The sequence below is a fragment of the Polypterus senegalus genome, chromosome 18 (genome assembly GCF_016835505.1).
Source record: "Polypterus senegalus isolate Bchr_013 chromosome 18, ASM1683550v1, whole genome shotgun sequence".
Classification (NCBI taxonomy): domain Eukaryota; kingdom Metazoa; phylum Chordata; class Cladistia; order Polypteriformes; family Polypteridae; genus Polypterus; species Polypterus senegalus.
Window position 1 is genome coordinate 15,216,832 of NC_053171.1, and position 24,866 is coordinate 15,241,697.

A 24,866-nucleotide genomic window follows, 5' to 3' on the forward strand; every position below is an offset into this window, starting at 1 on the left:
AGTTATCCCCGCCATTACTGACGTTTCCATTTCTTATTTTCCAGGCTTTCAAAGCAGAATAAGAGAATCGTATACACAGTTCTTGAATATTCACCGCTCCTTGATTCCTGCAACATGACAACAGAAGACTGGGCCAAGATTGCAAATGACATCTATGTTAGTATTAAAGATGCTTCACACTTCTGTTTCACCTAGTACCCTTTAGTTTTTTGTGTATCCATTTTGATACAGAGTCCAAAGCTGCACTGTGTGTTCCAGATGGGTCTCACAAGTGTGCAGAACTTCTCTTTGCGCGTACTTTGCACAGTGGGGTTGCCATATACCAAAACTCCTGTAGGCCTTTTTATTTACCTGAGTGTGTGAGGTTTTATTTATACAGACATACAAAAAAATGTGTTGCCCAGCAAACATCCTGCCATTGAAGGGCTGGACATATCAAATTTTACATTTCTCATTTTAAACGTATGTACGTAAGCCTGCCAAAGACTGTCCCTGCTGACACAGACTCTGACTTATCGTGACTCTGAGTTGGGTTAAGCAGGGTTGAGAATGTTCTGTTACTTAAATCATAAATATGTTACAATGCTCCCCATATTCTTATCTTATGCTGGTAAGTTGCAATACTTGTAGATGGTCAAACAGTGAGTGTGTGGTGAACCTTTATAATTGTGTACAGAGCTTTTTCATAGCAAATATCATCAGTAAAAACTTTAGAAGTACACTATCATTCCATATGTTTTGTAGCACAAGCCCTGGTAAGTTAACGGACTCTCACATTTGTGAAGCAGCAAGTTGGCACCGAGCACTGAAGTTGTGACTTGGTGGTTGTGCATAGTGCCCTTCCATAATGAATGCCATATGTATGTGCTTTAAGGATGACATGCAATTGTTTCTTTATTCTTACATTCTGAGCTCTGGCTGGTGATTTGCTGATCGTCACATGGCCACGCGTTGAGTCAATTGTAGGGACAGAACTGGCGATTTTATAGAGTGTTCTCTTCTATGCCTTTCACAGTCCTTAGAATGTTTTAAATTAAAACCCCCACCCCATCCCATGACCCTGGATTACATCAAGTGGGTTTCAGAATATGCACAACCAGTAAAGGCGCACTGCACACGTGATAACGTGCAGTGAATACACTTGGCTTGAGCGTTTGTAGTTTCATACTCTTTCTCTGCACATTTAGAATTCGTTTGTTCAGAGGTTGATGTGCTTGCTGCTTCCTTCACATTTAAATTGACAACGGTAAAAACCCAACTGTTTTATGTTTATTTATGACCGTGTTTAGTTGTCATGGTGTCCAGATATCTAACCATGACATTACATGATATGCTGTAAGATTATGTTTTAAATATGTAAAACTATTAAAGTTGTACTCGCCTCATCTCAGTGGCTTACAAATAATTCAAGGACATAATTCATGGAAATATAAACGAATTACGGTTATTTAACATTTATTCCAGTAACGCCGCACTACACGATAATGTGCAGTGAATACACTTGGCTTGAGCGTTCATAGTTTCATACTCTTTCTCTGCACATTTAGCATTCGTTTGTTCAGAGGTTGATGCGCTTGCTGCTTCCTGAGCAGCTCTTCTTTTCTCCACCCTAGTGGCCCGCTGCTTCTGTTTTTGCATTAAAACTGATTAAGTCAGTGTTTGTGCTACAATTGCTTAGTTCGGTTTCCTTAATTTTTCACTTAAACTGGCCCTTAAGTCTTCAATCTGCCTCAAGAATGATTGAAGATATAAGGGGTAGGGGAAGTGACGGTGAAGGTGGTAGGAGTGAGAACAACGCCCATATGTATGTGCTGCACGCTGCCGAGAGTTGATTCTTCAATAAAATAAAGTAAAAATAAAAAGAGGAATAACCTTGGGGGTCAATCATTCCCCCGAAAGTGGATAGTAGACTTCACGTAGTATATGTGCACCAAATTTCAGGTCAATAGGTCAAATGGTTTGCGAGCTACAGGCGATTTAAAATCCTGGACAGACAAACGAACAGCCACGGTAGCGTATTATATATAAAGATTAGCTGTCCCCATGTAGAAGCGAAACAGGCCAAACTTTAAAAATCAATAAACAAACGGGTATCGCTAGCGAAACGAAGGCAAGGTACTCTCCAAAACGCAGAGGTTGACCTACTCAAACGTAGGCTGGCACATGAGTGATGATGGCCCTGTCCGGCTCCCTACTCGTAACATAACGCTTCCCCCTCCACGCCCCCCTACCCTCGGTCTGCTGCGTCTCTCTCAGATTCACGTTGGTACTGCAAGCGAACTGTAATATTTTGTGCAAAATCAACTGGAACGTTCAAGAAAATTATAGAAAAAAACCCGATCTAAATTCGTTAAGTAGTTGTCTCGTGAAAAGCGGACAGACATACAGACAGATTTTGGATTTTAAATATATAGAGATATACATAACTCAAAATATTGATATCCTTGCATTTCAGTAATGCACCGTTTTTCGTGAAAAGTACTGAGAAGTCAAGAAGTCAAGCAAAATGACCCCTTTTTAGTTAACCAATAAAAGAGGTCATTTTGCTTGACTTCTCATTGCATCCATAATGGCTAATATGGTAGAACACCCTACAACTCCTGAACGTTCTAGAAATTAAAAGAAATCTGTGAACGCTGGCCCCGGACAGACAGACGGACGACATTTTTGCACCCAACACACTCTTTATTTACACTGTGTACAAAGTAGTCCAAAACACGTGCACTCACAAACCGCAGTGCCCTTGGCACTGAATCCCCCAAAGTCCAGGGCCCACAGTCTCTAGTGCCTTTCTTCCTGGCCGCCTCCTGTCCTCTCTCCAGCTCCGTCGTACTGCCTCCCAACTTCCACCGCTGACTGGAGGGAGGCGGCCCCTTTTATGGGGAGCCAGATGGGCTCCAGCTGCTTCCCTGCACTTAACGGTGGCCACACCCCTGTGTGGCGGAAGTGCTGGCTGCGCACCCGGAAGCCGTCCGTGTCTCCCCGGTCGTCTTCCCCCCGGCACTTCCTGGTGTGGCGGAAGTGCCGGGCTCCCGGGACAATTAGGCACTGGGGCGCCGCCTGGCGGTGGCCACGGGTCCCTACAGGGCTGGGCTTCAAAGCCCCCTACCTGAGGCTCCCAACAGAACCAGGACGGACGCCCCCTTGCGGTCTGGAGGAGGCACCAGCCCTCCTCACGTCCTCCTGGGCGTCCCGGCCGGGCTCCAGCCCCGCCCGGGGACCACAAATCTTATTTTATACATAAATGCATTTCTTTGTTTTGCAGTAGAGCAAAATAGACAAATAAAGAAAAAAAAGATATACACTGAGAGTGTCCCCTTTTTGTGCGTAGTGTAGATATTTTACTGTATGACGTTGATTCAAAGACTGGTGTGCTATTTCTTTCATTATAAAGCCTGTTATATACAGAATATGTATGTGTTTCACTAAAACATTTTTATTCTGCTTTTGTTTATTTAGTGGCACTATGAACAGTATCAAGGGTTTGTCATTCTGCATGGCACTGACACGATGGCCTACACTGCATCTGCCCTTTCCTTTATGTGCGAAGACCTTGGCAAACCGGTCATCCTGACTGGTTCTCAGGTACTGGGTGAGCTCAGAATCTGGAAAAGAAAACTCTGCTGAATCTGCTCTGCTATTTGTTGGCTTCAAAAGCTGACGTAACAGCTTAACAATAAATGTTGGCTTCTCAGTTCTGAGCAGACATTTTTAAAAGGGTTATGTGTTTTACTCATTTTTAAAAAAAAGGTAATTGTTAATGACTGCAGAGATCGTTGCTTTATCTTTCCAGGTACCTATCTATGAAATGAGGAATGATGGACGTGACAACCTGCTGGGTGCCCTCCTGATTGCGGGTCAGTTTGTGATTCCAGAGGTGAGAAAGCAGTTTTTTAATTTCCTTCAAAGTCCTTATTCTTACAAAGCAAAACAGGCCAGCAATCTACTGGTGTTTTTGTGGCATATTTGTGTTTAATTCTTAGTATATACACTACAGTATAGCTTAATTGTAGTCTCATTTATAAACTTTTGTTGATTGCTTAATTATTATACAAACAATAATGTTTAAAATCAAATTTGCTTTAGTATCTTGGATATAAATGTAACTTACAAGCTGATTATTTGCTGTTATTTAATTAATTAGAATGGTGGATCCCCTCCATTTGGTAAAATCATTATAAATGCGCGTACAGGTATATGGCATAATAAATAACAATAAATGTAAAGTTTTACACAAAGGAAGTAAAAATAAATACACTTATTAGAAGGACCTAGGGAGTAATAGTGGATTCATCACTGCACACATCCAGAAATGAATAAAAAGGCTTATCAGATACAGAGTTACATAGTGCCCATGCAGTGGTGAGTATAAACCAAGGGAGGTTGTAACGGCTGACCCCTTATCTGGTCGGCAGCCACACTACCAGATCCTGTGGCCTGGATAAATTACTGAGGAAAACCTAAATCTACCAAGCCATAACGCTGGCAAATAATATTTTCCCCCAATCGATGGCTAAACACGAGCAAACAATATCAGAATGTAAATCAATTGCAGTAATTTATTAGATGAAACAAAAAAAAACAAACAAATACAATCATACAAATCTCCGGCGTTCTCTCTCTCTCTCTCTCTCTCTATATATACTGTATATATATTGTCACGCTTGGGTCACAGATTAGAACAGCGACACAGATGGTTGTAGAAAACAGGAATTTTATTCAAACACTGCAAACAAACATTTGTTTCTTTTTCAAAAGCTTAAACGTGCTCCAAGACAAGTCAGATGACATTCTGCTAGGAGCAGAGAATGTCAGAGAGAGAGAGAGATAGATAAAAGCAAACAATCAATTCCAAAACTGACAGGCGCTGCACAAGGCTTTTAAGTTAGCGGAGTATCGCGCGAGGTTTGTATTACACGTTATAGCGCAAGTGAGAAAGTAAGGAGCAATGTGAGGGTAGTCTGTGTTTCAGGGGTTAGGGTTTTCCCAGGGGCGTCTGTATCTTCTTGGGGTGCGATCAGCCCTCCAACTCACAATATATATACCAGCAAAGTGAAGGGCACTATATGTACAATAATAAATCCTCCCTTGTCCCTGCATACGAATAACAAACGCACAATACAAATAATGACAACGAATGATTACTGTAATGATAATGAACGTGAAAATGAGTCTGGGTAAATAACTTTCCAAATTACTGATAGCTGTTCAAAATGTTTGTGTTTGATTCTCCCGAATGAATACCAGAATAATCTCACTGTGATTCCTCGGCAATGGTGCAAAATAATGTGCAACCCTGGGGTTTCTGGCAATGAATGCATTGCAGTAAATCCAGCCGAGTGAGAAACAAACTGGAAAAATGTTGCGATGTGAATGAAGACAGAAAAATGATGATCAGTTGTGGTTAGGTGAATCTCCTTCTCTTTCCCTCCTTCCCATTTAAATAATAATGTCCGGGATGTAAATGGAAAAACCTCTGGTTCTGACGTTTCCAGGGGGTCTCTGCCTCACCGCAAGAGCCTTACCCGTTTCTTATTACTGGGACAAACTGGTGAGGAAGACAGGCTCTATTGTAGGAATGAAGCTGGACAGTTTAACATCCGTGGCAGAGCGCCGGGCACTGAGCAGGCTCCTGTCAATCATGGAGAATCCACTGCATCCACTGAACAGGATCATCTCCAGGCAGAGGAGCAGCTTCAGCGAAAGACTGCTGTCACTGCCCTGCTCCACTGACAGACTAAGGAGACCCCACACTATGCGACTCTTCAGTTCCACCCGTGGGGGGTAAACGTTAACATTATACAAAGTTATTGTCTGTTTTTACCTGCATTATTATTACTCTTTAATATTGTTTTTTATCAGTTTGCTGCTGCTGGATTATGTGAATTTCCCCTTGGGATTAATAAAGTATCTATCTATCTATCTATCTATCTATCTATCTATCTATCTATCTATCTATCTATCTATCTATCTATCTATCTATCTATCTATCTATCTATCTATCTATATCTCTATCTATATCTCTATCTATATCTCTCTATCTATTATCTCTATCTATCTATATCTCTCTATCTCTCTATCTATATCTCTCTCTCTCTCTCTATATCTCTCTATACTAGTTTAAACGGGGTGATGTGACAAGATGCGACAGGGTGCAAACAGAATAAACAACAACACTTATGTGGCCTCGCTTCAAGGTTATTCATAAGCTATACAGCAAACTGACAGTGCTTCATCAAGAATATCATATGCAGTTCTGACCTGTGTTTTACAAGAAAAAAATCTTACAATACTAGAAGAGGTTCAGGGAAAAGTGACTAGATTGATTCCTAGATTATCAAGTATGAGCTATAATCTTTTAGCCTCTTTCTCCATTTTAGTAATAGCACTAGTATTATCGTCTGTCTCTTACTTGACTTTTTCAGTATTTTCTCCTGTTATTTTTCATACTTTGGTTTTGCCACCCATTTCACTGGGCACTCATTCTTCCCCTTACTTTATAGGTCTGCCTCTACTTCCATCACAAATTATACAGAGGAAACCGTGCGACCAAAGTGGATGCTGGAAGCTTCAATGCCTTCTCTTCGCCTAACCTTGCTCCCCTGGCAAATGCTGAAGTAGATATAAAAAGTAAGCAAAATGTTTTGATTGGCCAATTAATGGAGATGATAATCCTAACAAGTGCCAGCAGGTGGTGCTGTGAAGCAGTAGCACAGATAGCCACTGACAAACATTTAGAGCAGAACTGAGATATACCTGGTGGCGAAACTATAGAAAAATAAATGAAATTTTGATCAAGTCAGGTGACATCAGGTAAAATAGACACATGCTGATCCTTGGGCACCTCTTGGTTTCTACTGATGCATATCTGACACCTTAAAGTCACATTTTCATTGTTCTTGTCTTATGAAGTTAAAGTTCCTTGCTTTTGTTCAGATTGACACTTTATTATAACAGAAAGGAATGAAAACTAATTGCAGAAAAAATAACTACATTGGTTTGAATTGGATTTGCAAGAAAGAAGAGACTCTGTTTTATAGTGTACTAGCAGGAGTACCTGGTGTTGCCCGGGAATCTATAACCGGTAAATTTCCTAAATGAAAGACACAGAGCATAGAAAAAGAACAAACAGTTTTCTGATTGACATTTTATTGTAAGTTCCTCCACTCAGGATTCTGTCTGCTGTGGTGTTTCACCCTTAAAATAGACTTTCTTGTGGCATCTGACTTTTTTCGGTGGCATGTGTATATTAACGAAAACTAGGACAATTATAATGTGTTACATGGTATTACGTACGGAATAAGCACCACAGTGAGATGAATTTACATTATTTCCAATACGTTGGAGTCAGTCAGAAAGAGCAACACTGAAATCATACTGTGAGTCGGAAAGCGAGCAATTAGCACAAAAAATAGGGAAAGCCAGGCATGCGCACTGGGTCGTTCACGTTTTGCATCCATACTTCAGTTCCCCTTCACCCGATGAAAAGAGTCGCCATCTCGAAACATGGCTAAAGAGAACCATTTTTGTCCAGCACGTCCCATTTTTTAGTTATGATGTTCCAGGTCTTGGACAGCTAGGGTGACTGGAAAGTAAAGACGATGCGTTTCAGCATTTAAGAAAGAAGTTTGGTTTCGAGAAAAGTGAAGCCAAAATTAAGGAAGATGTTTTTGTTGGCCCTGAAATCCGTTAACTTATGCTTGACAATGAGTTCAAAAGGAAACTTAAGCCCACTGAATCAGCACCCTCATTTGTGCAGGTTGTCCAGAATTTTCTTGACAGTCACAGAGCAGAGAATTGTGCTGAGCTTGTGGAGAACCTGCTGAAAGTATATCAGCTTACGGGAGCCAGAATGTCACTGAAGATGCATTTTTTTACATTCTCATCTCGAGTTTTTTCCATCAAATCTAAGCGATGTCAGAGATGAGCATGGGGAAAGATTTCATCAAGATATAAAGGTGATGGAAAACCAATATCTGGGGGGGAAAACTCACTCCGAGCATGATGGGTGACTACTGTTGGTTCATGCAAAGAGCGACGGATGTGCAGTACAAGCGCAAAGGCAATTGCCTCAGACAATTTTTAGCACACTGACTTTGCTTTTATATTGATGTAAATTGACATAATCATGTTTTAAAGTGTCTCTGGTTATCATCTTCTGGTTTGTTTTCAGAATAAACATATCAAAACAATTTTGGTGGGACAAACTCCAGATATCGTGTCGATATATTGATATTCAAAAGTGTCAAAACGGAAATGATGTGTATCTCAAAAATCTGATGTGCTAGCTTAATTCCTATTTTATGTATGAAATCAGTGTAATAAACTTAATAGAGAGCTTCAAGTAGCAAACAAAAAATATTGTTTTGTAGACCAGTGTAATCAATGGGTGTCAGAATGTTATGAAGTGCAATGAACATGGCATCCTCTGTGGACTGGCTATAATGATATACAGAGTGCGGTTAGTCCATACTGTCTTAACTGTTCTGTTAAATCTGGCTGTGCACCAGGCAGTCCAAACATTTTATCACAATGCGAGTGAATGTGATCGGTCAGTGGTCACTGAGATGGTGCACTTTTGCTTTCTTTAGCATGAAGACAATTGTTATTTTGAGGCAGTTGGAAGAAATAGATTCTGTTAGTAAGGCATTGAAAATGTTGCTCAAAATACCAGCAAATGTTTTAAATCAAAGTATTTTCAAAGTATTCATTGAGTTACATAGACTCGTGGCCCACTGTACACTGGGTCTCACACGAGTGTTGTAGGGTGTGAAAAATGCCAAATACATGTAAGGAAGTTATATAGTTACAGTGCAGTAAGCGAAACAGAAAGCAGCATGTAATCTCAAACCCGGAGCTCAGGTTGGGATTTAGCAGAGTCATTTTAACTAAGACGTATCTTTTTGTAAGCAGGTGGATATTTATTGTACACGGGGTATGAATGTTTGTTATGGACACATATCTACCACCGTTAGCCATGGTGCTGCCTTTTTAGTGTCTTAACTGTGCACACTCATATCACTCTTGAGTTTTTCTTTCTACCCATCTATAAAATCTGGGGTTTATTGGCTCTAAACCCTTGCCCATTTTACAAATGCAGAGAATGTGTTTTGAAAGTGGAGTGAAGCCTTCGGAAACTTGCTGCAGTTTTTTGATACACCAGTGGAGAACCAGTTTCAGCTGGCAGACATCCCATTTGCAAATTGTACATCACTCTATTAAAAGAGGGAAACACTTCAAAAATATTGTTTAAAAAAATACTCCCTCTGGTCTTGGCTGAGTGTCCAGATTTAAGCTTTCTCTGGGAAGTACTGCAATAGACAAGGTGGTGCAATGATGAGATTTGGGGGCTTATGATGTCGTGCTGTGCAGTGCCTCCTTGGCTTCTGTTATCGAAGTGTAGGCAATATTATACCAAATGCCATCTTTTTTTTTAATTTAGTCTCTCAAATTAACTAAAAATGGAATTGTTATCAAGAAAGTAAATTTCCATATTTCCACATTTAAAAGGAGGCCTCCAACAGTAGGAGTCCAATGTGAATGTTCAAAGCTGAATTGCAAGCCCATCTTCCCTCTTTCCATGTAAATCAGGAATTTGGGAAATGTCCTCTGGTGATGATGGCGATGTGATGATTTTTAATTGATTCCCCAGCTTAATTATTTATAGCGCATCCATCCTTCCAAAGAAGCCAGACAGAATAATAAATAGACACGCACTGGTGCTGGGGCATTGTTGGCCGACATCACCTCGCTTTGATCCTGTGCTTAGCTAATCTCTTGATTAGCGTGTCGACAGCCACGAATAGCAGCCTGAGAGTAAGTGTCTTTGGTTTATGTACACTAAGGTTTTTGTACATAAAGCACAAAAAAAATAATAAATAACTAAAAAAAATTTGTTAACATATCTCCGCACTCTCAACTCTGTTCACAAAAGCAAATAGAATCCCCATCTAAAACCACATCCTGATGATCTTATTTTGTTCTACAGGGCGATTCGTGGCGGGCCCAGGGTTGTTTGCTTCTTTACATTCTCTTTGTGTTCATGTGAGCTTCATTCCAAGACTCTAATGTCCTCACACATGCTACTATTAGGTGAATTGGATATATACCCTTTAAAGGATGGGTATCCCATCCAGGGAAACTTAATGCTTCATTCAAACCAATACATTCTACCTCCACCTTGTTGGGTTTAAGGGTGGATGATAAGCTTTTTTTTTTTTTTCAATTTTGGTTTTGTTCATGACATGGGCAGAGCTTGAATCACTAATCAGTGATATTGATAACATTAATCATAAAAACTATTGTTAGCAGCAAACTTTGTTATTAATTACTTGACTAGTTACGTCACTTTATTAAGAAGGGGAAAAAACATTTAAATGGATTTTGGAAATGGAAATTACAACAGTGGAGGATCATGTATGACCCTTCTTTTTCTTCTTCTTTCGGCTGCTACCGTTAGGGGTTGCCACAGCAGTTCATCTTGTTCCACATCTTCCTGTCCTCGTCATCTTGCTCTGTCACACCCATCACCTTCATGTCTTCTCTCACCACATCCATAAACCTTCTCTTAGGCCTTCCTCTTTTCCTCCTAACCTCTGGCAGCTCCATCCTTAGCATCCTTCTCCCAATATACCCAGTATCTCTCCTCTGCACATGTCCAAACCAACGCCATCTGGCCTCTCTGACTTTGTCTCCCAACTGTCCCACTTGAGCTGGCCCTCTAATGTCCTCATTTCTAATCCTGTCCATCCTCATCACACCCAATATAAATCTTAGCATCTTTAACTCTGCCACCTCCAGCTCTGTCTCCTGTGCCACCGTCTCCAGCCCATATAACATAGCTGGTCTCACTACCGTCCTGTAGACCTTCCCTTTCAATCTTGCTGATACCCATCTGTCACAAATCACTCCTGTCACTCTTCTCCACCTTTTCCACCCTGCCTGCCCTCTCTTTTTCACTTCTCTTCGACACTCCCTGTTACTCTGTACTGTTGATCCCAAGTATGTACACTCACCCACATTCATGTATGACCCAATTCATCAAAATTATAGAGCACTCTACTTTAAATGCTTCTGAAAAGACAATTTGCTGCAGAATACATAACTTTGAACTTGCACAGCATGGGATCATGAGACTGATGCTTAAGCACCTGAAGAGAGGGCATGTTAAACCCCTGCAAAATTTTAAATGGGTTTCAACACTGAAAGTCAGTATTGTCATTAATACAGTGAAAATCAAGCGGTAAACCAGGGTTGTGCAAGGGGCCTGTTTTTATAAACAGTAGCCGCACTGTACCTGTGGCACAAAAACTGCACCTAAACTATGGCCAACAAATGTTTACACTTACATTTGCTTATTTGACTAATGTCTTTATCCAAGACCACTTACATTACAGATACAACTGCTTACATTTCTTTTGCCCTTCTAGATAAAGAGATTTGCTCATGGTCACACAGTGTCAGTAGCAAGGTTTGAGGTCCACAATCTAAACCGTTACGCCACTCTGCGGCCTGCCGTCTGTTAATTCCACAAAATGAAATAACCCACTTATACACCTACCCATTTAAAATAAATTGTGCAGCATGTGTGAAAGGGTAGCCATTTTTCAATTCAATTCAATTCAATTTTATTGTCCCAAGAGGGAAATTTGGTTTGTCAGCAGGTTTTAGAGAGACCTTGATATACCATTTTAAAAGACATCAACAAAGAACATGGCCATCATACATAAACTTGGTCCAAATAACAAATACAAATAAAATACAACAAGGAGCATAATACTTATGGTGAAACATTATATCAGACATGTTAGACATATAAACCAAAACATCATTTATACTTGACTGATGATTATGCAAATGCTAACTGTTGATTTAGGCATGTGGATGTTTATTAAAATTGAAGTGATTTTGTAAGATTAATAGCTGTTGGAATGAAAGAGTATTTGAGCTGTAAAACAACCAGAAGCAATATGTTTAAAGGTGTAGGTCCGCAGATTCTGCGTATTTTGCTAGGCTACAAATAAGCAGCTAACACTCAGTATCCACTTTCCTGTTTTGTGAAAATGTATTCACCTCTCTGTATTGGGATGGAGATGGAGGCAGCTTTCTGACTTATGCAACACTAGCAGAATACCCGCGCTTCGCAGCGGAGAAGTAGTGTGTTAAAGAAAGTATGAAAAAGAAAAGGAAAAATTTTAAAAATAAAGTAACATGATTGTTAATGTAATTGTTTTGTCATTGATATGAGTGTTGTTTTCATATCTATATATCTATATATATCTATTTGAGGTGCGATCAGCCCTCCAGCTCACACTGTCCCCCTCAGCTTTATTCACATTCCTGTGAATCAAGCGACTCTCTGTACCAAGTTCATGTGGTCGGGATAATACGTCTGCGTTGACGTGTTCAGAACCTGGTCGGTGCTTTACTGTGAAACTGTAAGGTTGTAAACCCAGAAACCATCTCATTAGACAAGAGTTTGTATCTTTCTGTCGGTACAACCACTGAAGTGGAGCATGATCAGTTACCAAAGTGAAGTTTCGTCCCCACAAGTAATAGCGAAGCGCTTCCACAGCCCACCTAATTGCCAAGCATTCTTTCTCAATTGTAGAATAATTGCGTTCCCTAGGAAGTAATTTCCTACTCAAATATGTGATTGGATGTTCTTCTCCATCAAAAATTTGTGACAGGGCTGTGCCCACACCAAATGCACTTGCGTCTGTTTGCAAGATAAAATCTTTTGTGAAATCCGGGTTCCTTAGAACTGGGTAAGAAGACAATGCTTTTTTTAAATCGTTGAAAGAACGTTCGCAATTTTCTGTCCACAAGATAGGTCGGTTTTTTCTGCCTCTAGTAAGTTCTGTAAGAGGAGCAGCTCTATGTGCAAAATTTGGAATGAATTTTCTGTAGTAACCAGCGAGCCCAGAAAGCGCGTACTTGTTTCTGTGTCTCAGGTCTCGGTAAACAAGCATTTCTTCTATTTTCCTTAATTGTGGCCTAAGTAAACCCTTGCCCATAGAATAGCCTAAGTAATGAGTCTCGGACATGCCTAGTTTACATTTCTTAGGGTTAGCAGTAAGGCCAGCCTGTCTCAAGCTTTCAAGAACGGCTTGAAGCCGCTCTAAGTGTGTTTTCCAATCATTGCTAAAAATCACGACATCGTCAAGGTATGCCCCGGAATATTCAGAATGAGGACGTAGGATCTGATCCATCATACGCTGAAAAGTTAGAGGTGCCCGTGAAGACCAAGCGGGAGTCTTGTAAATTCATAGAGTCCGTCAGGAGTCGCAAATGCCGTTTTCTCACAACTGCTAGCCTCTAAAGGCACCTGCCAATAGCCTTTCGTGAGATCTAGCGTGGAGATATAGCTCGCCTGACCCAGTTTTTCCAACAGTTCATCGACACGGGGCATGGGATAAGCATCGAATTTAGAGACCTTATTCAAGCGTCTGAAATCGATACAGAACCGAACCGTCTTGCTTTGGGACTAATACGACTGGGCTGCACCAGTCACTTCTACTTTCACGAATTACACCCAGTGTCAGCATCTTTTTACCTCTTCGCACAATATTTGCGCTTCCGGTATCCGAACGGCGCATCTGTCTGCGAACATCAGGTTCAGTGGTAATTTTATGTTTTGTAATGTTAGTCTTGCCTGGTAAATCTGAAAAGACATCAGTGTTCCGTTCTATCAAAGATAACAGTTCTGTCTTTTGCGTGTCAGTAAGATCGTTACCAATGGTAACATCGGTCTGAGAAACAGCAGCCAAGGAAGTGTTAACCTCTTGTCGGTCGTGCCATTCCTTCAAGAGGTTAATGTGTAAAATCTGGAATGGTTTGCGCCGGCCTGGTATTCTAACCTTGTAATTTACCGGACTCATACGCTCCTCAATAATGGCGGGCCCTGCCATTTAGCTAAGAATTTGTGTGGATCCGAGGGAACCAGTACCAAAACACGATCGCCAGGTTTGAACTCACGGAGCTTGCTGCGCCTATCGTAAAGACGCTTCTGAGTTTCCTGTTCTCGTTGTTGGTGTTCCACAGCAATAGAGGAAAGCATAGAAATTCTGTCTTGCAACGAAATTAGTCGATCTGCAAAGCTTCGACCTTGAGCTGCTCTCTCGTTTCCTATCCATTCCTCACGTACCACATCCAGGATGCCTCGCGGCCGCCTGCCGAATAACAACTCGAAGGGACTCAAGCCAGTGGACGCCTGTGGTGATTCTCGCACGCGTACAAAACAAAAGGTAGGACAGTGTTCCATGTTGTGGGATCATTATGAGCAACTCGCCTGATCATCTGTTTCAATGTTTTGTTAAATCGCTTGGTTAAACCATTCGTTTGAGGATGGTAAACAGTAGTACTCAATTTCTTAATAGCAAAGCTGTCACACAATTGTTTCATCACGCGAGAAGTGAAAGGTGTGCCTTGATCAGTTAAGATTTCTCTAGGGATACCAATACGAGTAAAAGTATCACATAGATAAAATGACATAAGAGCAAAGACAACTGAATGATTTGATTTGTTATTGCTGAAAAGAATAAATTTTATTTATATTTCCAGGTTTTGTTATGCACCATGTTCATATTTGTACATGTAAATATATGTATTTGTGTGTGTAAGTATGTGTGTATATGTAGATATGTGTATATATATATATATATATATATATATATATATATATATATATATATATATATATATATATGTATATATATATGTATATATATATATATATATATATATATATATATATATATATATATATATATATATATATGTATATATATGTGTATATATATATATATATATATATATATATATATATATATGTATATATATGTATATATATATGTGTATATATGTATATGTGTATATGTATATATATGTATATGTATATGTATATATGTATATATATGTTTATGTGTGTGTGTGTGTGTATATATTATATATATATACACACAGTGGTGTGAAAAACTATTTGCCCCCTTCCTTATTTCTTATTCTTTTGCATGTTTGTCACACAAAATGTTTCTGATCATCAAACACATTTAACCATTAGTCAAATATAACACAAGTAAACACAAAATGCAGTTTTAAATGATGGTCTTTATTATTTAGGGAGCAAAAAAATCCAAACCTACATGGCCCTGTGTGAAAAAGTAATTGCCCCCTTGTTAAAAAATAAGCTAACTGTGGTGTATCACACCTGAGTTCAATTTCCGTAGCCATCCCCAGGCCTGATTACTGCCACGCCTGTTTCAGTCAAGAAATCACTTAAATAGGAGCTGCCTGACACAGAGAAGTAGACCAAAAGCACCTCAAAAGCTAGACACCATGCCAAGATCCAAAGAAATTCAGGAACAAATGAGAACAGAAGTAATTGAGATCTATCAGTCTGGTAAAGGTTTTAAAGCCATTTCTAAAGCTTTGGGACTCCAGTGAACCACAGTGAGAGCCATTATCCACAAATGGCAAAAACATGGAACAGTGGTGAACCTTCCCAGGAGTGGTCGGCCGACCAAAATTACCCCAAGAGCGCAGAGACGACTCATCCGAGAACTGCAGGCCTCACTTGGCTCAATTAAGGTCAGTGTTCACGACTCCACCATAAGAAAGAGACTGGGCAAAAACGCCCTGCATGGCAGATTTCCAAGACGCAAACCACTGTTAAGCAAAAAGAACATTAGGGCTCGTCTCAATTTTGCTAAGAAACATCTCAATGATTGCCAAGACTTTTGGGAAAATACCTTGTGGACTGATGAGACAAAAGTTGATCTTTTTGGAAGGCAAATGTCCCGTTACATCTGGCGTAAAAGGAACACAGCATTTGAGAAAAAGAACATCATACCAACAGTAAAATATGGTGGTGGTAGTGTGATGGTCTGGGGTTGTTTTGCTGCTTCAGGACTGTGATAGATGGAACCATGAATTTTACTGTCTACCAAAAAATCCTGAAGGAGAATGTCCGGCCATCTGTTCGTCAACTCAAGCTGAAGCGATCTTGGGTGCTGCAACAGGACAATGACCCAAAACACACCAGCAAATCCACCTCTGAATGGCTGAAGAAAAACAAAATGAAGACTTTGGAGTGGCCTAGTCAAAGTCCTGACCTGAATCCAATTGAGATGCTATGGCATGACCTTAAAAAGGTGGTTCATGCTAGAAAACCCTCAAATAAAGCCTAATTACAACAATTCTGCAAAGATGAGTGGGCCAAAATTCCTCCAGAGCGCTGTAAAAGACTCATTGCAAGTTATCATAAGCAGCTTGATTGCAGTTATTGCTGCTAAGGGTGGCCCAACCAGTTATTAGGTTCAGGGGCAATTACTTTTCACACAGGGCCATGTAGGTTTGGATTTTTTCTCCTAAATAATAAAACCATCATTTAAAAACTGCATTTTGTGTTTACTTGTGTTATATTTGACTAATGGTTAAATGTGTTTGATGATCAGAAACATTTTGTGTGACAAACATGCAAAAGAATAAGAAATCAGGAAGGGGGCAAATAGTTTTTCACACCACTGTATGTCAGCAACACTCATCACTCACAACAATGACAAAACAATTATATTGTCAATCATGTTACGTTATTATTAAAATGTTTCCTTTTCTTTTTCACTACTTCTTTAACACACTACTTCTCCGCTGCGAAGCACGGGTATTTTGCTAGTGTGTATATATATATATATATATATATATATATATATATATATATATATATATATATATATATATATATATATGTATATATATATGTGTATATATATATATATATATATATATGTATATATATATATATATATATATATGTATGTATATATATATATATATATATATATATGTATGTATATATATATATATATATATATATATGTATATATATATATATATGTGTATATATATGTATGTGTATATATATATATGTATATATATATGTATGTGTATGTATGTATATATATATATATGTATGTATATATATGTATGTATATATATATATATGTATGTATATATATATATATATATATATATATATATATATATATATATATATATATATATATATATATATATATGTATATATATATATATATATATATGTATATATATATATATATATATATACATGCAGTAATCTCTAAGCTATATCGCTTGACTTTGCTTCACTCCATCATGGATTTTAAATGTAAGCATATCTAAATATATATCAAGGATTTTTAAGCTGGTTCGCGGATTTCTGCGGACAAAGGGTCTTTTAATTTAAAGTACATGCTTCATCAGTTTGTTTGCCCTGTTGATTTCATACAAGGAACGCTATTGGCGGTGGCTTAGAAGCTACCCAATCAGAGCATGTATTACATATTAACTAAAACTCCTCAATGATATACGATGTGCTTCCCCGAGTGGATTGTTTGCTTTTCTCGGTTTTTCTCTGAGATTCTCAGCGCCTGACGGAGGGGCTGTGAGCAGAGGGGCTGTTTGCCTAGAAGATATGGACGCTACTCTAAGAAATGCCGCTTTATCGCAGTGGCCCAAAAGCACTTTTTGATTGTTTGCTTTAATCTCGCTCTCTCTCTCTCTGACGTTCTCTGCTCCTGACGGAGGGGTGTGAGCAGAGGGGCTGTTTGCACAGAGGCTGTTTGTTTAGAAGATACGGAGGCTACTCTAAAAATGCTGAAAGACTACCTTCACATTGCTCCCTTCTTTGCGGCTGCTTTATCGTGTGCTCATACTTAAAAGCCCAACAGCACGTATTGATTTTTGATTGTTTGTTTTTCTGTCACGCTCTCTCTATCTCTCTGACATTCTCTGCTCCTGACGGTGCTCGTTTGAAGAGAAGATATGTTTGCATTCTTTTAATTGTGAGAAAGAACTGCCATCTCAGTCATGGAGCACAGTTTAAACTTTTGACTAAAGGGTGTTATTTCATGTCTAGAGGGCTCTAATAATGTTAACAATGTGGGAGAGTTTATAAGGGCTTAAAATATATAAAAATAACCATACAAACATATGGTTTTACTTGCTGGATTTTCACCTATCGCTGGTCTGGAGCATAACCCTTGATCGAGGAGGGATTACTGTAATATATATATATATATGTGTATATATATATATAAACTGCTCAAAAAAATTAAAGGAACACTTTGAAAATACATCAGATTTCAATGGGAAAAAGAAATCCTCCTGGATATCTATACTGATGTAGACTGGGTAATGTGTTAGGAACGAAAGGATGCCACATCGTTTGATGGAAATGAAAATGATCAACCTACAGAGCCCTGAATTCAAAGGCGCCCCAAAAATCAGAGTGAAAAAATGATGTGGCAGGCTAGTCCATTTTGCCAAAATTGAATTGCAGCAACTCAAAATTATGCAGCACTTTGTATGGCCCCTGTGTTCTTGTATACATGCCTGACAACATCGGTGCATGCTTCTAATGAGATGACAGATGGTGTTGTGGGGATCTCCTCCCAGATCTGGACCAGGGCATCACTGAGCTCCTGGACAGTCTGAGGTGCAACCTGGTGGCATTGGATGGACCAAAACATAATGTCCCAGAGGTGTTCTATTGGATTTAGGTCAGGAAAGTGTGGTGGCCAGTCAATGGTATCAATTCCTTCATCCTCCAGGAACTGCCTGCATACTCTCACCACATGAGGCCAGGAATTGTCGTGCACCAGGAGCCACTGTACCAGCATAGGGTCTGACAATGGGTCCAAGGATTTCATCCTGATACCTAGTGGCAGCCAAGGTGCCTTTGTCAAGCCTGTAGCGGTCTGTGTGACCCTCCATGGATATGCCTCCCCAGAAAATCATTAACCCACCACCAAAGTGCTCATGCTGAATGATGTTACAGGCAGCATAATGTTCTCCATGGCTTCTCCAGACCCTTTCACTTCTGTCACGTGCTCAGGGTGAACCTGCTCTCATCTGTAAAAAGCACAGGGCACCAGTGGTGCATCTGCATATTCTGGTATTCTATGGCGAATGCCAATCGAGCTGCATGCTGCTGGGCAGTGAGCTCAGGGCCCATTAGAGGACATGGGGCCCTTGGGTCACCCTCATGAAGTCTTTCTGGTTGTTTGGTCAGAGACATTCACACCAGTGGCCTGCTGGAGGTCATTTTGTAGGGCTCTGGCAGTGCTCATTCTGTTCCTCCTTGCCCAAAGGAGCAGATACTGGTCCTGCTGATGGGTTATGGACCTTCTATGGCCCTCTCCAGCTCTCCTACAGTAACTGCTTGTCTCCTAGAATCTCCTCCATGCCCTTGAGACTGTGCAGGGAGACACAGCAAACCTTCTGGCAATGACACATATTGATGTCCCATCCTGGAGAAGTTGGACTACCTGTGCAACCTCTGTAGGGTCCAGGTATCGCCTCATGCTACCAGTAGTGACACGGACTGTAGCCAAATGCAAAACTAGTGAAGAAACAGTCAGAAAAGATGAGGAGGGAAAAATGTCAGTGGCCTCCACCTGTTAAACCATTCCTGTTTTGGGGTCATCTCATTGTTGCCCCTCTAGTGCATCTGTTGTTAATTTCATTAACACCACAGCAGATGAAACTGATTAACAACCCCCTCTGCTACTTAACAGACCAGATTAATATCCCATAAGTTTCATTGACTTTATGCTATACTCTGATTAAAAAGTGTTCCTTTAATTCTTTTGAGCAGTATATATATATATATATATATATATATGTATGACCTCAAAAGCTGAGACTTTTGATATCATGAGCGTGTCTGCAAAACTGGGGTCTCCTGCCCAGCAAAAGTCGAGCAGCATATATATATATATATATATATATATATATATATATATATATATATATATATATATATATATATATATATATATATATATATATATACATATATATATATATATACATATATATATATATATATATATACATATATACATCCAGGAGGATTTCTTTTCCCCATTGAGATCTGATGTGTTTTCAAAGTGTTCCTTTAATTTTTTGAGCAGTTTATATATATATATATATATATATATATATATATACCCCCTGTGTGTATATGTATATAAATATATATAATTATATCAAAATACCCGTGCCTCGCAGCGGAGAAGTAATGTGTTAAAGAAGTAATGAAAAAGACAAGGAAACATTTTAATAATAACGTAACATGATTGACATTGTCATGAGTGTTGCTGTCATATATATTCCTGCCTAAATAAGTCACCCTCGCTTCGCTCTTACTCTTTTACCGTTCATTTAATCATGGCTAGTGGCGAAAAAATTATAAAATGGAAGGAGGATTACACTGAGTATGGCTTTACCAAAACAATTATTGATGGCGAATTGATTATTCATAAAGCTTGAATTGGTGATCTGTTTTTGTCTTAACCTCATATTTTTTCATACTTCTTTTCAAACCAAGGTGGTGCGAGGGTAAAATGAATAGGGATGCGCTGATCAAAGTAATCGGTGTACCAGGAAATCATGCATTGACAAAAGTTCCCCATTGCTTGTAATGCAAAGTGTGATTAAATGCATTATTTTTTAACGCGTTATGGAGCACATGCATCGAAGCTTCTCAGCTGTGCTTGCGGTAAGAAAAGGAAAGATTTTAAAAATAACGTAACACGATTGTCAATGTAACCTTTTGTAAGTAGTGCCTGGAGGATTCAGTGTGGAGAAACTGTAGAGACGGCGTGTGTATTAACTTGTGGATTTTTCTGTGAGTATTTGGTGGTAGTGTGACGAAGTTGCTTCAAAAGACGGCGTTAGCCGCGGAGCTCAGCTCAGAGCGAAATGAGGTAAATGGGAGAGGAGATGATGACGTGACTCCCCCACCCACCTTAACTGTCAATCCCCCACAAACACAGTCTCTCGGAATTTGCATAAGCACACCCCTTCACCTGCATTTTTAACTTAGTTACAAAGTGATCAAAACTCTCGTTTATATCCTGTGTCCTCTCATTAAACTTGTATCCCGCATTACCCGTGGGCATGAGAAACGCCAGCGGCAGCCTGCCTATGAACTTAATTTAAAGTTTAGGTTTACACCTTGCTTTCTTTCCGAAGTAGCAGTACTCATGAATATGGTAGTATATGTCACTCGCTGGCTTCTTATTGTTTCGCTGCCTTCTCAATTATATAATGCATGTTTTCTTCCGCGCTTTTTGGAGGTCTTCCTGGTTTTCTACGCACTGCGTTGACAGTCAGTTCACGTGATTACGTGGGAGGCGTGATGATGTCACACGAAACTCCGCCTCCCCACGGCTTTCGAGCTTAACTCCATTACAGTAAATGGAGAAAAATACCTTCCAGTTATGACCATTACGCGTAGAATTTCAAAATGAAACCTGCCCAACTTTTGTAAGTAAGCTGTAAGGAATGAGCCTGCCAAATTTCAGCCTTCTACCCACACAGGAACTTGGAGAATTAGTGATGAGTCAGTCAGTGAGGGCTTTGCCTTTTATTAGTATAGATATACCTTCAAACTCATAAGTATTTATAAAGTGTGAATTCCCCGCCGGGACACTCCTTTGAGGAGAGAACCAGGGGACTGGACATATCACCAGCAATACCTCTCCCGAGACATGGGAGGGCAGCCCCCTTGGTTTACATCGGGGCCACCACCAGGGGGCGCCTGGACAGTTCTAGAGCAGTGGTCTACAGCACTTCTGCCACACCCAGAAGTGCTGCCAAAAGAGGAACCGGATTCCCATGCAGTGCTCCAGGTGCTGCTTGATCAAGTTCTGGCAGCACTTCCGGGTGTGGTATAAAAGAGGCCGCCTCACTCCATCAAGCGAGCCGGAGTTGGGAGGAAGAAGACAGAGCTTGTGGGAGAGGAATAGAGGCAGTCGGAGAAAAGAAGAAAGGACGGAGCTTTATTGGGGTTTGCGCATTGTGCTGTGCCAAATAACAATAAATGTGTGTGTTCTGGACATTGTTGGTCTGTGTGTCCGTCTGTAGCTGGGCTAATCTTTTTCAAAAAATACATTTGAAACTTGGAATACACATTTAATGGTCCACAATACAAACCTGCATTCTTTAGGTCTGTAGAGGCAAAACACCAGATGCATTCCAATTTGTTTATTGTTGTATTCACTGTCTTTGTTTTGTTCTTTGTCTTTTGTTTGTATTGTACTCCTGTCACTAGTCTGTAGTAAATATGAAGGTGAGAATTGCATTGACCTGTCCCCAGATACATTCCCATTGTTTACTGTTGTAGTCACTGTCTGTGTTTTATTCTTTGCCTCTTATTAGTATTGTACTGTACTGTCACTAGTCTGTGGCCTGTGGACACATGACGAGAAACTTGGACATGAACTAAGTGTCAGTCCAGCGTCTGTGCCCTATAAGGTGCAGTTAAAAGCCTCATGTAGCCTCCTGTTTTCTGCTTCTGAAAGAACAGAGGAAACAATGTGTTACATAACATAAGATCTTATATTTTTTTTCTCAATGACCAGAAAATTTCACTTTCTGACATTTGAGAAAATCTGAGGTTAAACCACAGTTTAAAAGCTAACCCTCTGAAATGAGAAGAGCGGGGGATCAACAGCAGTGCCTATCCAGTGTCATCTGCCTCTCTCACTGCAGCCCCTAGACCAGGGGTCCTCAATCACGGTCCTGGAGAGCCGCAGTGGCTGCAGGGTTTTGCTCCAACCCAGTTGCTTAATAAAAAGCACTTATTGCTAAAGTAACACTTCTGCTTCACTTTAGTGATTTTGAGCCCTTATTGCTTAATTTTGTCTTAAACAGCTATTTTAATTGCTCCTTATTATCAATAACATGCAAATGACAAGAGAGCAGCATTTCTTCATTTAGCTTATTTACATTTACACCTGTGTGTATTTATCTGCACTATTGGGTTTAATTAAATACTTGGAAGAAAAATGAAGTGAAAAAAGTGAAGGACTGAGAATTACTCGTCCATTTTAGCCTTCAAATCATTTTCATGATAGAAAGGGAAAGAAAATCTAGGATATGAGAATGACCTGACATAGCAGAGTTAATTTAATTTCATAGCTTGTTAGTGCTTTATTGGCAAGAATTGCTTTTTAATTAAGCAACCAGGTCAGAACAAAAACCTGCAGCCACTGCGACTCTCCAGGACTGGGATTGAGGACCCCTGCCCTAGTCTCCTTACCTGACTTGGCCCCCTAGTTGGTGGTGAAGAAGAGAATGGAGAGGTCTAAGTTGAGGGTGCCCACGGGCAGCTTTTGATGAATGGAGTTCTCGCTTACTTACCAGAGAAGCCTGTTGTCATGGGGGAGGGGGACCATTACATCAGTGGGAGGCTCACTGGCCTACATACCCCACCTTGATAAGGTGGGCACTGTTGTAGGAGCTGTTCTCCATAGCACACACTTTTTTTAAGAAGAGAGCCAGCATCTGCTGGGCATTAAAGTGCTGCAGGATTTGAAACTCTTACAATAACATCTATTTAGTTCAGTGACTGCACTGATGTAGAAACTAATTCTGTTAACTCTATGTATTTTTCTTTATTATTCACTATGTATTATTTCTTCAGCTTTCAAATGAAAATTATAAAAATGAGGCCTCTCTATGCACTTCATAGAAATCTTTATATTTTTTCAACACTCTTACATGTGCACATGCTCATATTGTCTGGTAGTTGAGTCATGGCAACTGGACTTCTTTCTTGTTAGGTAGATACGTTTCACTGCTCATCCAAGCAACTTCGTCAGTTGAAATGCATCTACCCAACAAGAAAGAAGTCCAATTGCCATGACTCAACTACCAGATCATTTCACCTGGATGACTGAGAATCTTCACATACATGCTCATATTGTGTATGTGTGTATACTGCATATACAATAATACTATAGTTAATTAATATTTGGAGAATGAAGCTCCTTTATAGTAAAATTGACATAAAATGTGCTGCGTTGCATGTGCAATGTCAAGAACCTTGTGTGCTAGAGCACTATGTTAGTCATTGTGCATTCTCCCCACACAGAATAGTAGATAAGAAAGTTTTTTATAATGAACTGAAGTCATTTAGTGCGTCTGCTTTGCTGGCTGAAGTATATATGTATGTGTAATAAAATTTAAAAAAAATAAGAGTACAGTTTCCTGTAAAATTGTGTTTTACAATAACCAGTAACAAAACCAAATGTTGGTCATTAGGAAAAGTGATGATTGATTTATAGCACAAATGTAATACACATGGGCGATTGTATGTAGCATGTTCAAGAGCAAGGAGCTCAAGTGAACTAATATTAGCCTCTGTTTAAAAAAAAAAAACCTACCTAATACTACTGCTACATTCGATTAACTGAGCGCTAATGATGGACCGATTAAGTAGTACTCTGTTTGTCTAAAGGGTAAATTTACTTTTTACAGACTCAATGAAATATTCAGATATCATAACAAATAATAACAATCTCTCTTTCAAACATACTCAAAAAACTTCTGACTTAAAATAATACAGCAGTCACATTGAGACAATAAAGGAGTATTGCTATGAGCATAACATTTCTTGACCCACTTCTACTGATTCATTCATTGGTTAAAAGTCCTCAGTGTTGGTGTGTCACAGAGAAGATGTGCATCATTGTTCAAAATGGCCATCAGGTTTGTCTTGATTCTCTCCTCTGCTACATCTTCCAGCTGGTCCCATAACTGAGCCTGCCTTCTTAATCAGCTTGTTGATTTGGTGGGCCTGTCTTGAAGTGGGTTACTGGCTCAGTTACCACACCACAGGCTACTACACAGTTATAGAATGTGTAAAGGATGTCACTACCCACATTAAAGGAACATGGTCTCATAGATAGATAGATAGATACTTTATTAATCCCAAGGGGAAATTCACATACTCCAGCAGCAAGCAGCATACTGATAAAAACAATATTAAATTAAAG

At 39.6% G+C, this 24,866-nt stretch overlaps 1 protein-coding gene across 1 annotated transcript in view; it reads left to right on the forward strand.

Moving 5' to 3' along the window:
• aspg (asparaginase homolog (S. cerevisiae)) overlaps nucleotides 1–24,866 on the forward strand; it is a 152,059-nt gene that overhangs the window by 58,380 nt on the left and 68,813 nt on the right. The window contains exons 4-7 of the mRNA XM_039741427.1: nucleotides 45–156; nucleotides 3,460–3,585; nucleotides 3,794–3,877; nucleotides 6,504–6,630. Coding sequence (XP_039597361.1) covers nucleotides 45–156; nucleotides 3,460–3,585; nucleotides 3,794–3,877; nucleotides 6,504–6,630 — 449 coding nt within the window. The remainder of the gene's footprint in view (nucleotides 1–44; nucleotides 157–3,459; nucleotides 3,586–3,793; nucleotides 3,878–6,503; nucleotides 6,631–24,866) is intronic.